We start from the raw sequence: 17,251 nt of genomic DNA on the forward strand, positions 1-17,251 counted from the left end.
TAACCTGTGTTAGCTCAGAGTTTCCCAGCTTCTGTACTCGCAACTTGTCCCGCTTAGCACACAAGGTAATAATGGAAAAACAGGCTGGTGTCAAGCTGACAATGAATATCCAAAGAATTACTCAAACACATCTAAGAGAAAGAAGCACTTAAGCCAGAATGCCTGCAGTTCATGGCTTGGAGCATTTCTGCTACAGGAACGTTACACTTGCAAGGACATAAGCAAAGGTACATTTACTTTTTTCATACAATATCCACCATAGAGGAATTCAGAAACTTCTCATGTTGCAGTTGGTCAGCATTGTACTTCTTCATCTGGCCACTTAGCTATCTTCTGTCCTGCTTCATATGCTATAAACCATGGCTGTGCCACAGAGGTTTAGAAAGAAAAAGATGGAAAGAAGAAATGTATCAGTCATTGCATCCATAAACGAGGACAGGATTATTAAAGCTTCTGTTCAGGCCATTTCTGTCATGGTTATTGGCACGTATAGCAGCTCTCCTGGGATCAGCTGAAACCGAATGGGGTTATAGCAGCCTTTGTAGCAAAATTGTTAAAAACAGAGCTCAACGAAGCGACAAAGATACAAAAAGCAAGGCTAGATTCTTCAGTGCTGTGAATGAGTTTGTTACAGAGTGTTAAGCTATCAGTATGGACTAATTTTGCACAAAGGCACTGGAACAGCATTACTCTAGATTCAGAAGTAGTGTTTTCCCCAGGGAAGGCTCCCAGGAGAACCACTTCTGATGGCTTTTGCCCCACCCCCCTTCCCTCTCAATCCCGGGAAGAAGCGCTATATTACCTCCCCTGCCAGAGAGAGAAAAATCATTCTACCAGGCTTGAAATCCCCACACACTTTTAGTGGTTGTGATTTCCCCAGTGAGCAATTTTTAACAGAATGAGCGGATAAAATTACACCGCAAACCATCAGACTGAAGGATAGGACCTTCATCATAATCAAGCATCATTCTCGCAACTGTTTCATCTGAGGAATTCCTTGAATATTCATTCCTCTTAAAGGCAAGGGACAGAGATCTCTGAAGGACTCGAAATACACCCTGTATGCAAGAACTCTGTCTATGCTTTATTGTAATAGAAACACTGACTATACATTTACTGGGCATATATTTACTGTTCCATTAGGGCAAGCCAAGACAGCCCAGTGTTCTCAGCTACGGGATGTACAGTTGTATGTGTGTACTGCAGTAGTACAGCTGCGCTGTTTACACTGTCGCTGTGTTCCCTACCAAAACTGTGGGATAATCGAATACCAATCAGACATTGAACCCAAATATGTAGAAGTGACATCAAGCAGTTATAGATTTATAGTCATGTAAATGAAATCATGATGAACCACCAGCTCTGCTCATCACCCTTTTCCTCCTGATCCTGAATCCTTCTTTCTAGTGCTATTTTTTATTCATATGACTGCTGTGAATAATGATTGCTCTTATAAACCTTCACAGGTTCAGATACTTAATCACACACCTCCTGCATCTATGACCAGGGTGTCAGCCCTATAGACCTGACTTTTTAAGGCCAGCTTTCAATTATCAGCTCTATGGTTGCATATTTTACCATTCCTCTTTCTTTCACAGTTTCTAAATGTCAGACATATAAAGCATTTGACATTTAGGGAAACGCCAGCATTATAACAACTCCCCCAAGTTATGACCGTGCACTAATTTTTAGACAACACATGCTAATAAGCATGTAATTTTCAAGCCTTAACTTCAACCCTAATATAGATAATTTAAAATTACCAATTTAAAGCATTTTAAAATTTAAATGAGAACTGTTGCTAGTATAAAAAAAAATTGAATTACTAGCATGATCACTGAACCAAAAATATGAGGGACTATATAATTAGCATGTGTGCATATAAATGCCACGGTAAGAACTGAAACTGGTTACAAATAATTGATTTGTGAATAGACATGTTCTCTGTGAACTTCAGAAATCTGTAACTCAAAATCACTCTCATTACAGAGACTGGTCATCTCAGCTGAACATATTTCTATGGATGAATGAGCCATGAAAATTAATCACTTTTATGGCCACAGAAAGAGGTTGTTCTGGGTCACTGTCCAGATAGTAAAATATTAGAAGCCTGTGATCTAGTTTATAATTCATCATAGGCTATAGTTAGACCTACAGATATGAAAAATCATTTTCTTGCTCCTCCTGAAACAGAAATTGCTCTGAAGACCTCTGCAGCTCATAGAGTTTAAATGCCATGTCCAATAATTTGATTAATACTCCTCTGTAAATTAGAAAGTTTTTTTTTTAAAAATTTTATTAGTATTTGAGATGGGCATCCCAAAAGAAAATGCATCAACCAACCTAGCTCTTAACATTTCAGTATTTCTGCAATCACATGGAAATTCAGCATGTTAGTCATTATCAGTATGACTAACAGTACAATTATTCTGAAATACTTGAGCCCAGCAGTATATTCCATGGGTATGCAGTACTTCAGCAAAGTTAAGCTAAAGTTAATGTCTAAAAGAGGAGGGCAGAAATTAGCATGTAAACCAAAATCAAATCATATGACTATTAATAAGCGTGCCCTTAACTGTTTTGCTCCCAGAGACATGAAAAGAAAATGAATGTCAAGTAATATATCCAATCATTTCCTTGTATAAATTAAAATTTCAATCATGTTTAACACATAAAAGTATATAACTAGGCAGATAAAATTTTACTGTCTTTACTTGTAACATACATCACACTCACTAAGCAAACTTCATGATGACTACATACCTAATCACTGCATTTTTAAGCCTGTTCTAAAGGTATTACTGTTATTCCATGATTCTAAACAAAAAACTAATTATTTCCTTTTCAACCCCAAAAAGTTATTAGCAATGTCTTACATTTTTTTACCTCTTGGAACAATAACAAAGAATATTTTCAAGCACTGAAAGAAACCTAGTAATATTTACTCCTTCACCATGCTGAAAAGCAATGTAGTATTGCCCATTACAAATTTTTATTGATTTTTATTACATTTTTTCAATATTTAACTTTAGTGAAATTCCAGTTCATACAGTGGAATCTTCATCTCTGGACATACTCAAACTAGACATGGCCCTGGGTGACCAGCTATATGACTGGACCTGTTTTGAGCCAGGCTTTGGTCTAGAGACCTTCAGACAGCCCTTCTGGCCAATCTGATTCTGTGACTGATTTCAGGGATTCTAACCTCTTAGATTCTCTGACAAATTATTACCATTAACAGGTCACCAAATGTCTGTGGGGTTACCCATGCAATCAGTCTTGGGACCATGAAAAATGCAAGATGATGCCATTTATTTCATTTTGATATAAGCTAAATTAAGTCACATAACTTCTCAGCTGGGTCTAAGAACAGGGATACGGGCAGTTAGTGCATCTCAGATAACAAACAGTAACTGGATAAACCACTGTTGCTTGATCATGGTTCTCTCCTCCCATAGACTGTTGAGAATAAGGAGAACAGCACAGAAGAAAGACCAGTAATGAACAGGCAAACAGGACAAAAGAAAATTTCATACATAGTATTTTAAAAGTGAAATTAAGTTAGGGATTCAAACCAGAGGGAGTTATGGTCAGAATATCAATGAAAAGTATATTAGTAACTTTATTCTATTACTTTTAGTTTAACAGAAGAGTGGAAGTGAACATAAGATCAGTCAATAGGAAATACAGCTTCCCCTTGTTACTGTACCTTTGCCTTTGAAAGGGAATTCTGGAAGTAATCAAAAAGTTAAAAGCCCATGTGATGATGTTTGATTATTTGTCACTGGGATCACGCTCTGCTGTCTAATGCACAGCACCATCAATAACAGTTTTGTCTGCGTATTAATTTGGTCTGTAGTAGCCAAATGTGAAAACGCTGCCCAGAATGTTAGGTAGTAAAAACAGTCAGAGGAGCAGAAGGATTCTGAAGAGGCTATTTCATTAGATGTCATATTAATTATGTGAAAAATACATAAAAGGCTCATTAAATACCTCTGTTTTATAGAAAATAAGAACACTTTTGGAAGCATGATGCACCAAAGTGAAACATAACAAGTGTATCCAGCTACTTACATGGCAGGTATGGAATAAAATAGCACTCACAGCACAAAGATGAAATAAAACTCAAAAGTCTCTGAGATTCATAACATTTATGACCAAAAGGTATCTTTGGATCAACAAGTTTGACCTCTGTAAGACTTCATCTAATAATTCTTACATTTGAATAAATCAGTCAACAGCATTAACGAGTCATTTGAAAGGGGATAATGAGGTGGTGGCATAGATTCTTGGGAGGCATAGATGCTTTATGGGAGGCATAGATGCTTTATGGGAGGCATCTGCCAAGTGCCAAAGGGAGCATAGGAGACTATAAGTAATCAATAGGTGGCAGAGACTGGTTCCAGAAGCTCATCAGAGGTGATGAACACTTCTCAATACTAGAAGTAACATTTTCTGAACGGTTTTCAAAGAGAAAATGAACCTCTCATGTTTGAAGTTTGAGAGGCAAGAGTCAATGAAGGGTTGTTAAGAGAGGATTAAATTGTTCAAAGCACTGTTCTAGGAAAGTGACCTCTGCAAGCAGCGTTCTGGGTGGATACCAGCTGGAGAAGGCTGCAATCGTTAAGCTTGGATAGAATCATGCTTCAGTGATGAGAGACTAGGCAAGACCTATCACCATGCAGGTGGTCAATAAAGGCAACATTATAATCTAAAGGGCATAGATTGTGTCTGAATGCAAGGAGACAAATAGGTCTGAGTTGGAGAATATCCTCTGAAAAATAGGTAGGATGATGACCAGTGACCAAAAGAGTAAGTAACTGGGAAAGTCGAGTAAAGAGGGGGATACTAGTAGCGTCAGTCTAGGGCAGTTTTATATCACCACCAAATGTGGTGCTCCCTCTTAATAAAGTGGACTGAAAAGCTTCTGCTCCTGTACAGAACCCTTTCCTTCACTCATTCAGTCCCTAACAAATACACACACAAATATATATATATATATTTCCTTCTTTTCAAGGTGACTGAGTGAAATAAAGGGCAAATTTTAACTTGTCTTTACTGTGGTATCTTGACATAAAACTTCAAAGAAGCTGCTGTTCTATAAGCATGGCGATATATGGCACCCATTGCTGGTAAAATTATTAATATTTAAGATTTGAAAGGTATGGCTAAGAATTTTAACTAACTAAAAGAAGAACATTCCTTTCAAGTAAAAGCTAACAGTGATTGTTTCCAACTCCCCACTTCCTCACATCATTAACTACAATCATAGTTAATAAAGCTTCTGTCTGACCTGTCCTAAATTGAACTTGCATTATTATGCACTTGGAGTTCCCAAATCTCCAACAATGGTATTAGCAAATAGGCAATTCAGAAAGGTGCTGTTATTCAGAGTGTAGCTGCAAACTTTTTCTTTCCAGTGGATTTGTCCCAGAAAAAATTCTAACTTTCATTTGATTATATGGATTAAAGTGGAGCATGACTTTTAAATATGTGATAGGTCTGCGAAAAACATGTTGGATCCATGAAGAATTTTTGAGATATTTTCCTCTTTGACACAAAAGAGGAAGTCAAACTCTTCCACTCAGTGGATTCTGCCACCGGCCAAGCTCACAGTTTAACCCCTTTCACTGAACATCACATGTAATACAAAGCAGTCATCAGACAATAAAGCTAATGCTTCTGCATAAGGAGTGCATCTTGTTGGACAATCCCTCCATCCAACCTCCTCACACAGCTAATGTTTCCCATGTCATGCACTGCAATACATTTTGCTTGGATAATTTTTTTAATTACATTTGTGAGGTCACAAACAGTTTCCGGGGTAAAATGCTCAGATCATAAATGTGTGTAGCTCCCATTTCTTCCTTTTGCAGCCTGATTATCATAGAGGTTATATAGTTTGTTAAGACACCATGACAGCATTGCCTGCAGCAGTTGCCACTTCCCACATTCAAATGTGACAACATATCTTTAAGCACTGTTACCACAATTTCCACCAAGGTACACACGTGAACATTTAAATCATCATTTATACACCGCAGCAATATAGTCACTTGCCCTTCTCTCAGAGAAGTTGGTCATCTCATCTATTATAACTGAGCACACTTTTCAGAAACGTTCTCAGAAACATTCCCCATGCTATTAAGAGCCATGATGCCCATTACCTCATCTAAAATAAGTAGAATTATCAATGTGCCTCAAATCACTTTCAGCTGTGGGATATTACTTTGCCAGCAAACAGAGCAACCAAATATAGCTGCAAGCCAGCCTTTCCACTTAAGCACGGTCAATATAATGGTTTGTAGTACAAACTTTTCCCAGGATAACATACACCGTTTAGTATTTGTATTACGCTTGTCTTGTTTTCTGTTGTAAGAACCCTAAGAAGTGAGTGCACTGCTGATGTCCTCCGTGGTCTTTTGAAGAACTTCAAGTACTTTGTGGTGGCCTCAGTGCCTCTCACATTCATCTCATGCTTTATTCCCAACTAGTAAACAAAAACTGTCATGAAAGCGCTTTTTGTAGATGTAATGAAAAAATAGCAAAAAGCTGCACAAAAGTAGAAACAAAGTGCACTGTCCTCAGTTCCAGAATAATCCAGACATGATAAATCATCCAAAAATAGAAGAGAAAAAAGTTTTTTAAACTACATATGCAGAAGAAGTAAATCAGTATGTTGTGTTAAAGGAAGCAGGAAAGAGACACAGCAGCTACCAAAAAAATAAGCATGAGATGTATATGCAGGGAAACATCTCCCCAAGACAGACAATTTTGAAGACCCTGAATACTGAGCCATTTATCAGACAGGAAAGAAAGGATGTCACGGGCAGAGGACAGCTCCTCCAAGCAGCCTTGGCTACCGAGACCATTTGGAACCCAAAGGAAAAGGGGTTGTTTTCAAACATCTAAGACCATCAGAGTATCATGTTCTTTACCTAAAGAGAACAAACTGTGAGTTATAAGAAAATTTTCCTTTCTGAAATAACCTGCAAAAAGGAAAAAAAAACAATTGCTTCTACTTTTGGGTAAGGTTTTTATTCTGGCTTGTGCCCATGCAGAACTTGTATTTGATAAGGGCATCTTCCAAAAAGGTATTAAGAGGAAATGGAACCATTACTTGTCCTGGATCTGTTGTGCCAGTGCTTAATTATCTTGTTATTAAATGTTTGAACTTAGTTTTGAATCTGAACTTCTCTACCTTCAGCTTCCAGACACTACACCCTTTTCTGTTAGATTCAAAAGCCATGTGAAACCCTGGTGAAAGTATGCTGTAATCCAGTCATCTCTTGATCTTCTTTTAGAGTAATTGAACAGAGTAATTTCTATAAATCCTTCACTATGAGACATTTTCTCAGGTCTTCAGTATAATTTTTGTGACTCTTTCCTCCATTCTCTCTCGTTTCTCAGTACCTTTTTAAAACATGCTGGCCTGAACTGTATCCAGCTTTCAAATATTTATCTCATTAGTTCACTGTCCAGAAGCAATATTACCTCCCTGTTTCTATTCATGATTGTCCTTATATCACAGCAGCCCTCTTTGCTACAGCTCTGCACAAGGAATTCATACACAACCAACTACTTCCTGTGTACAGTCAGTGCTTTCCAGTACTCAGTCCCCCATGATGTAGGTGGAACTATATAATCTTTTCTGAGAAATACAGCTATGCATTTAGCTGCATGTATTAAAAAACAAGTTGTCTGAACAAGTTGTGTGACCAAAAGTCTCCCTTCTCAGTGCCCTGCCTTCCTCTTCATTTGCCATTACATCCAACTCTGTAATGTCCATTCTTTGCCAGTGGTCCTTTGGGTTATTAAATGGCTGCAGGTTTGGCACAGGCTCTGTTGGAAGCTAGTGTTTTAAGAGGCTTTAGCAAAACAGTTATTAATACCCTTCACAAGTATTTTAATGAAAATTGGCACTTGTGTTATAGTGATATATGATAAGACAAGAGTCTTTCAAAAATCTGTTGCATCTGTGGAGGAACCAAATATATCTTCCCATTGTAATAACATCACATCTGTGTGAAAAGACTTATTTTCTATTAAACTGATATAGATTGGCAAGCATTCTTTTATTCTCCATTTTCTTTCTTTCCTTCAGAAATGGACAAAGGACTCATTCAGGATAAGGGAATAAACCCAAAGCATTCTCTATATAACCTTTACTTTAGTTATGCTCCCAATTGTTTTCAGCTTGCCTAGCGATTCAGAAAAAATGAGTGAAGACTTCAACACCTGGTTCACCAATGGGAGGAAAAAAAGAAAGTGAAAAAGCAAAGGTAAAATGGGGTGTGCAGTGCCCAGAGTATACCAGTTGAAAGATTCTGAAAGGTCAGTAATAAATGCACTATTTTGTGCATGGGGAGAGCTTGGCTCATTACATGGCCTGAGTGTCTAAATGACACTTATTTAACACTGAAGATTAAATCAATGTGAAGCTAGCTCCCTGACAAAATAAAAAATATTGGTTAAAGAGGAAGGAATTAAAAAGAAGTGACAAACACATTTACAGAACCTCAAGTCACTTCTCACTTTGCAGGAGAGAATCCTTGAAGTAATTAAAGGCAGCCCCAAGCCAGGCAGACAGCATTCATAGAGAAGATGGATGTACATTTGAAAGTAAAACTTACCCATATTTTTATTGCTATCTAAAATATTTAATGCTCAGTGATAGAGAAATTACAGAGAAAAGTTCAGGAACAAGGTAACTGGGCTGTAAGTACTTTAACACTGTGTATAACTGTCTCAGTGTGACAGAAAAGTTTATTGTAACTCTTTATACATTTGCATATAGAATTCTATCTATATGTTACTTTGCTTCTTCACTGCATATTTGGCTTTTAACAAATTTTATGCTCAATAAGTTCACCTTTCAAAGTTTTTAATGTTTTTCTGAAGTTTAAAATTCATATTTAACACCACTGTAGATATTTAAAGAAGATTTTAAATCTCCTGAAAGAAAATTCTAACCAAAGCCATTTCTAAAATGCACACAGGCCGCTGTCATATGTTTGGGTTCTTCACACTTCCTTTATACAGCTAACGATTACTATCTGCAAGAGTTGTTACTAGAATATGGACTTTCTTAATATTTTTATTTAAGTTACTATGGAACTGCCTATGGGGATAAAAAAAAAACAAAACAAAACAAAACACCAAAAAACCAAACAAATGAAAAATAAGTCCAGGTAAGAGTGTAGTGGGGACTGTCCTTGGCTAGGTGCTCCTTCAGGGTGGTTTTGGTTGTATGGATTAAAGCCTAGGAGCCTATAAAAGGGGATTAAGAAGAGAAGGTGCTTAGGAAGGAATGAGAGAGGCATGGGGCCCTGTTGGATTTTCTGAAGGAAGGCCTGCTAGCTGGTAAGGCCCCAGGTGAAGGATATGTCAATGTGCTACCTAAGGATCATTTTTTCCTCTTTGAGTAGGGCTGTTTGGTTTCTATGGACAGCTCTATACTTACTCACTGGGTAAATCAGGATGCATCCCAAAACCTGATGCTCCTACTGTTCAGACCAGGAAGTCACTGGACCAAGTTAAGTTTCTCATCTCTCAGCTGTATGAACAGGCTTTCCATCCATGGCACACAGGGTCCTGGAAGCAGACTTGCCACGCAGGACACGGCTAGGGTACGGACCTGGAGGAGCAGTTCCCATGTATTGTCAGTCACAGATACCTGAAGGGAAGAAGTGCACATGCCTGAACTCATCCAGACCTCCTGGACACGGCAGGCCAGAGACTGCCTGAAGAGTTAACGCCCAAACTACGTCCTGAGATAGGTAACAGCACTAGATTTCACAGCTGATGCTTCAGGATATGCCAGTGTTATGCACAGTCATGTTGTGTTACCTGAGATAGGCCAGAGTATCTTTGTACATTACCATGGCAGTCACAGCGTCAGACAGGGATGCTAGCATGGGTCCAAAGCCAGCACAGCCTGACCTCTGCTTCCTGTTCCAGCGCTTGGCTGTTCTGTGCTAGCTTGAGGGTCAGCAAACATCGTCTGTGTCAGCGTGCTCACGACAGAGAGACAGAGATCAGCAGCAAGACAGTGGTAAAGGAGCTTTTTAACTACAACCCATCACTAATTTTTGCATCTGTTAATCTTCACAATGGCTAAAAAGAGATTTTCCTCTAAATGACAACTGTTCTGTAGTACTACAGGGTGCAATCCATGCCAATGCCATCTGCCCTAATGACCATGACAGTTCACATCTCACTAAAAAGTGACAAACTGGCAATACAGGATACAAACATTAGCTTGTTTATAATGTGTTGTAATTGTAATGGAAATAATTCATAAATTAACTAAGTGAATAAACACAGCTTTCCAAAGCCCTAAATTAAAATATTTAATTGAAATGCTGGTTTTCCCCATTTGTGAAACAAATGTTAAAACAAGATGAAGAAAAGCTTTTGCATTTTTTTAATGTAACTGTTCTAAATGTAGGAGTGACAGATGCTGAAACACACCAAACGTAATCTCAATCACAGGAAAGTATTTGTTACACTGTCACATAAGAAATCAGCGGAGAAGACAGCAATCAGCAGCAAGGTGATACCCATTTTTAATCCGTGTTATAAAGCAGGAGGGTCACCAGAAATATGAATGAATCCTCTTGAGTAATTCAGCAAGGTTTCACAAGGCTTAGCACAATGACCAAATTAGATCTGAACGAAGGATGGCACCACACATGCTTGCTGAGCGCATTACTCAACAAGGGAGAAGGAATTCTTCCCTCCAGATTCCAGTCATCCCCCAGGGCCAGATTTTCCAAAGTGCTTTGGGTATATAATGGTGCAAATTAGGACAAAGCATGTTTTCTTAAAATTGCCCAGGCTTTTCAAAAGACCAACTCATCCCGCTATTTTGACAGGCCCTGGAGGGCACGCTTCTCTCCACAGACAACATAGGGGACCTTGGGAGACTATCTTCTGTGCACAAACATCTACATCTGGTGTCTAAAGGTGTTTGGTGTGGTTTCTCTGACCCAGTGGCTTTTATGTAAGTTCAGTTTCAAGCTCCCTGAAAGTCCCACTGTCCTGCCTGCACCATCCAATACGTAACAGCTTTGCAAAGCTGGCCACAAGCCCCTAATTGTCCCTTTGTTCCATATTTAAAGGGTGGCTACAAAGAAGACAAGAGACTCCCTTTTTTACAAGGAGTCACATGGAAAAGATGAGGGTTAATGAGTACAAGTTACTCCTGGGGAGATTCTGATTGGATGGAAGATGAAAATTATTCACAATGAGAACAATCAGCCCTTGGAATAATCTCCCCAGGGGAGTGGTGGATTCCCCAACATCAGACACTTCATTCAAGATTCAGGTGGACAGGGTGGTGGGGCATCTTGTCTAGACCATGCTTTTGCCAAGACACGTTCGACCAGATGATCTTTGAGGTCCCTTCCAATCTGGTATTCTATGATTCTATGAGTCTAATGTCACCCTGCAGGCATCTCCATGCCCAGGCTTCCCCAGCTGGTTCTCTGCACAGTCAGGTGCTACCTGCTCTAGACCTGACACTGCATCACTTCTTTAAATCTTCTATACTATGTTTTCATTTTCATACAGTTAGACACCACAGAATCACAGAATGGTTGAGGCTTTAAGGCATCTGGAGATGGACTGGTGCAGCAAGTAGGGTAAGTTAGAGGAGGTCACTTAGGACCGTGTCAGGTTTTGAGTATCTCATAGAATCATAGAATCGTTTAGGTTGGAAGAGACCTTTAAGACCATCAAGTCCAATTGTTAACCCAGCACTGCCAAGTTACCACTAAACCACGTCCCTCAGCACTACACCTACACATCTTTTAAAGACCTCCAGGAACGGGGACTCAACCACATCCCTGGCAGCCTGTTTCAGTGCTTCACAACCCTGTCGGTATAGAATTTTTTCCTAATATCCAGTCTAAACCTCCCCTGGTGCAACTTGAGGCCGTTTCTTCTTGTCCTATCACCTGTTACTCAGGAGAAGAGACAGACACCCACCTTGCGACAACCTCCTTTCAAGTAGTTGCAGAGAGCAGTAAGGTCTCCCCACAGCCTCCTTTCCTCCAGACTAAACAACCCCAGTTCTCAGCCGCCCCTCATGAGACTTGTGCTCTACACCCCTCACCAACTTCGCTGCCCTTCTCTGGACACACTCCAGCACCTCAATGTCCTTGTAGCGAGGGGCCCAAACCTGAACACAGTACTCTAAGTGGGGCCTCACCAGTGCCGAGTACGGGGGGGGGGCGATCACCTCCCCTGTCCTGCTGGCCACACTATTTCTCATCTCCAGGGACGGAGATCGCACAACCTCTCCGGGTGACCCGTGCCGGCACTCGACCACCCTTATAGTAGGGTTAATTTTGACTTAAATCAGGGGTTTGGGGAGGCTCTGCTGCCAGTGAAAGCCTATCTGGCGAGGGGCGCTGGCGGGGGTACCTCAGGGTAGCTCGCGCGAGGGGGGAAGAGGGGCGAAGAGGGGCGGGGAGGAGCGGGGAGGAGCCCCTTCCCGCCACGCTCGCGCGCGGGTGGCGGGAAGCACCTGCGCAGGCGCGCACACACCCTGCGCGCGCGCCCCCGCGCGCGCAGCGCGCGCGGCGAGGAGGGGGGCGCGCACCTGCGCTGCTCCCTCAGCCCCGCCGTGAGGGCGGGCGGTCCCGCTGCTGCCTTGAAGGGACCAGGGCGAACCCCCCTCTTTTCCTGCTTCCTTCCTCCTTCCTTCCTCCGAACCCGCCGGGGGAAAAGCCCAGGTGACCGCCGCCGGGGGTGTGTGATGTGTCGGGGTGGGTGGGTGGGGGTGTGTGTGTGTGGTGTTCGCGTCTAGTTTGTAAGTTCTCAGAAGGATCTCGGCCCCCGCCCCGGGCGGGGTTTTCCTCACAGGGGGTCTGTGAAGGATTGCCCCCCCTTTTCCCCCCACCCCACCCCTGCCCCGACCCTGGCCGCTCCCTTCGTGACCAAAAAAAAAAAAAAAAAAAGCAATCCCGCTTTGAAATCGTGGCGGCTGAATAACGGGGTTTACACAGCCCCACACCCCAAATTGCAGCGCGTAAGGGGTGGGTGGTTAGCTGTTTTATGGGCTCCCCCCACTCCTGCCTGTGCCTTCTCCCCTCTGCAGGCGAAGGAAATTACCCTTCGGATCACTCGGCCTCTGTGTGTCGGTCCCCTGGGCAGTTTTAAATTTATTTCCCCGCCCCATTCTGTTTTTAATTTTAATTAATTTTTTTTTTTAATTGCCACATTTACGTAACAAGTGCCTCTCTGCACACTACATTGGTGTTGCCGTCTAGGGCGTTGCATGCTCCGGGGGTGCTGCATCCAGTGCTGTGTCTGAACATTAAAAAAAATGTCTTTCCGTTGAAGAAGACAGGGGTTAAAATGAATGAAGATCTGAAGGTTAATTTGAGCTGGCTGCCTCAGGATCATATAGAAGCCAGCTCTACCGAGAATGCCTCAGCTGCAGGCTCCTCCCTGGTTCCTGTCGTAGACCCAGAGCCAGAGCTTTTGGTAAACCCCTGGGACATTGTCTTGTGTACTTCAGGGACCCTTATCTCCTGTGAAAATGCCATTGTGGTTCTTATCATTTTCCATAATCCCAGTCTTCGTGCCCCCATGTTCCTCCTGATAGGCAGCCTGGCGCTGGCAGATCTCTTAGCGGGCGTTGGATTGATCATCAATTTCATTTTTGCATACCTTCTGCAATCAGAAGCTACGAAACTGGTTACGATTGGACTGATTGTTGCCTCTTTCTCAGCATCTGTCGGCAGCTTGCTGGCTATTACTGTTGATCGTTACCTCTCCCTGTATTACGCTTTGACTTACAATTCAGAGAGGACTGTCACTTTTACCTATGTAATGCTTATATTGCTCTGGGGAGCATCTATCTGTATTGGACTGCTGCCTGTAATGGGCTGGAACTGCCTCAGAGATGAATCCACCTGCAGTGTTATCAGACCACTCACTAAAAATAATGCTGCAGTCCTTTCAGTCTCTTTCTTGCTTATGTTTGCCCTCATGCTGCAGCTCTACATCCAAATCTGTAAAATCGTGATGCGCCATGCCCATCAGATTGCCTTGCAACACCATTTCCTGGCCACTTCCCACTATGTGACCACCCGAAAAGGAGTGTCTACTTTGGCCATTATTTTGGGGACTTTTGCTGCTTGCTGGATGCCTTTTACGCTCTATTCTTTAATAGCAGATTACACCTATCCTTCTATATACACCTATGCCACCCTCCTGCCAGCTACCTACAATTCCATCATCAATCCTGTCATATATGCTTTTAGAAACCAGGAGATACAGAAAGCACTTTGGCTCATCTGTTGTGGCTGTATTCCTTCTAACCTGTCTCAGAGAGCAAGATCACCCAGTGATGTCTGATTGGCAGCTAGAAGGACGCTCCTTAACATGTTACTTTCCAGACATTCTTGTGACGCTGTCTTTGGTTTAGTTGCATTCATTAAATGGTGTGTAATGGGTTCATATAAAAACCGCAGGATGCACTGACCTTTTTGTAAACAGAAAACCCCCGTGACCAAAATGAATCAAGTGGTTTAAGGGAGATTTCAAAATCGAAATAATCAGTGTTACAGATTTATAATGTTGCTCAGGGTCTTTTTGTTATACTACCCAGACTTTGCCATGTTTGCCATGATTTTACACTAAGTTTGCTAATAAAAATTAGACTGAAACAGCATACCTCCTTTGAAATTGTTTATGTGATTGAGTTCAGTCATACTGCATGTTACAGTCTGTTGTCAGGATATTTTTTTCTCTCTTTAATTATTTTTAAAACAGGAAAAAAAACCCAACATGTCCTGTTACCTCATTTGTATATCATCAGAATACTCTTCAAAATAATGGCCAATTGTACTGATTTATGTCATATTTATTGTAATAATCTCAGTGCAACAAATTTGCTCTAAGAGAAGAAGTATTATGTATAGCTTTTTATTTTATGTCGCAGCATGAATTAGCTTGTTAATTGTTTTAAAGGGTTACCTGTTCTCTCCTGAGTTCTGGCAGGATGTTAAAACAGAAGATATACTTTGCCTTCCTTTTCAAAATCAGCCATATGTTTTCACTTAGATTTGGGACATCAGAGCTCATTATTAATTGTAAAAAGAATTCAGTGGGGAGTTTTGAAATTGATGACACAATATGGCCTCTTTTGGCTATGTGTTTGTAATAGATGCAACACTAAGTTTCTCAGACAAGTTTATCTTTTCGGAAGTGTATAAGAAAATAGCTAATAAAATAACCTACTAATTACTTGCAACATGTATTTTAGCATCAACATGAAATGGTTCCCCTTAACTTTGTTATAAAGTCAAAACTATTACCACTTGTTTTCATTGTTCTGCTATATAATTTAAAATATTGAAATTTATAAATGCTCAGACCATATCTGGTTCATAATTGTATGCAACCAGAACTGCAACATGAAACAATATTTTCTCCTTTTCTGGCAGTTTCATCCATTACAGATTGTGATTCTTCACACTGTACATGTGTCAGTTCACTTCATTATAGGATGATAGTTCTAGACAAAAAAGCAGAGCTTTTCAAACTGCTTCTGACCGTTTACTGAAGCCAAGTTAGAATGCACTGGAAATAAAACATTGTTTTCTAATTTGAAGACTTCTCAAAGAGAAAATCTTGCTGGCAGATGTCTTCGTGAAACTTAAGGTGTACCCTAATGTCAGTGCATGGGAGTTTATAGAACCACTTCCATTAGTGTTGATGGGAGCTCAATGTGTTAATACCCTGGCATCAGTAGCAGGTTATATTTCCTTGAAGGTCAAAGTCAGCATATTGTATTGTAGCTTCAGTATCTGCCGTTACAGTTCAAAAAAACCCAACAAACTCACCTGTAAAAATAGCAATATTTACAGTTCAATGAAAAAACATACCTGTATAGTATAGATAGTAGAGACAACTGTGTTGCTGGTCTGGATTTTTTCCAAATGGAATCTGTCCTTTTCACATGGATGTTTGGGTGACCGTAGCTTTTTGTGGCAAAGTTTCTGTGACTTTAAGAATCATACGCTATACACAAAGCTGAATCTCAAATGTGAATGAGTTGTCCGTAAACAAGGCTCTGTAGAGATTTTTATGAGCAATAATTAATTTTAGTTGCAATGCTGGGTTCAAATTCCATTATTTCCTTGGTTCAATCTTCATGATATTTGGCTCTTACTTTGTAATCGAATTAGTTTAATAATTGCATGGCATGGTCCAGTAGAGCTGTGAACTTGCAGCTCCCATGGCTTCACTGCGATTTACAGATGTTCAGCACAGTTAGACTATGACCCCTGCTCAGCGTAGTATATCGGTGTCCTTTACCTACTTCTGAATGCCAATGAAGCTCTAGTCATTGCCTTGTACCTATTTTGTTATAATTTTTTGTATAAGAAATAATCACTTCATAAATATCCGTACTATGTATGCGTGCAGTTTTGCAAGTATGCAAAGTATTGGGAATAAATTGCAGTAAAAGTCATGAGCTGAATAACGTAGAGAGGCTGGATAATAGAGTAGCACTTTTTAAAACAAAAAATAAGTTAAAGTCATGCAAAGTTTACACCCCCTCCCTTTATTTTCCCCAATTGTTCTTCTGTATCAAATTGCTAAAAGTGTGATGAGGATGAGCAGCTACAACTGTGACCAAAATTCAGTCCTGAGGGCAACTGTTGTGCTGCTTATGCAGACCTGTTCTCATCCTCTTGGATAACCTCACAGGCACTGCACTAGTGTTTTTCTCTCCACAGCACCTGGGTGGTAGGGAAGCCAGAAAATAACAGTGCAGAGGGGGACAATGTCGCCCCCTCTTCTCATGCTGGTTCACCTGGTGTCCTTGTCATCTTCCTCACTCCACTGGCTGCTCAAATCCACAGAGGCTCTCCGGAGTGCCAGGGGAGCCGACCTTTTCCTTGTGCCAGAGCGGAGAGATTTGTAATTGGAAGCTACTCTCCTGAGGAGCAGCACGAGTCAAATGGTGGAAAGAAGGATTAATTATAGAAGTTCCACAAAGCTAGCTCATAGGGATGTGATTTGCCCTCATTTGAGGAGTAGCGTATGGTTACCTTTCACCACAAACACAAGAAACATGATTGTGCCTCCCAAGCTACTGCTGTGACCTCTAGTAAGGATTTTGTCTCCTTCAGAAATATGTTCTTAAATTGAGACTGTGCAGCGTATGCCAGAAAATTCTCCTGGAAGTCAATGACATAGGTTTGCCCACAGCTGTCAGAGCAAGTTT

At 40.8% G+C, this 17,251-nt stretch overlaps 1 protein-coding gene across 1 annotated transcript; it reads left to right on the forward strand.

Moving 5' to 3' along the window:
- Positions 1–13,350: 13,350 nt before the first annotated feature.
- On the forward strand, positions 13,351–14,370 carry GPR12 (G protein-coupled receptor 12; the record flags this gene model as incomplete). The annotated part of the gene is made up of 1 exon (XM_082487076.1): positions 13,351–14,370. Exon 1 carries the CDS (start codon positions 13,366–13,368, stop codon positions 14,368–14,370), a length of 1,005 nt encoding a protein of 334 aa, XP_082343202.1. The 5' UTR covers positions 13,351–13,365.
- Positions 14,371–17,251: the final 2,881 nt, after the last annotated feature.

This window comes from Vanellus vanellus (genome assembly GCF_965231255.1).
Source record: "Vanellus vanellus genome assembly, chromosome: 1".
NCBI lineage: Eukaryota > Metazoa > Chordata > Aves > Charadriiformes > Charadriidae > Vanellus > Vanellus vanellus.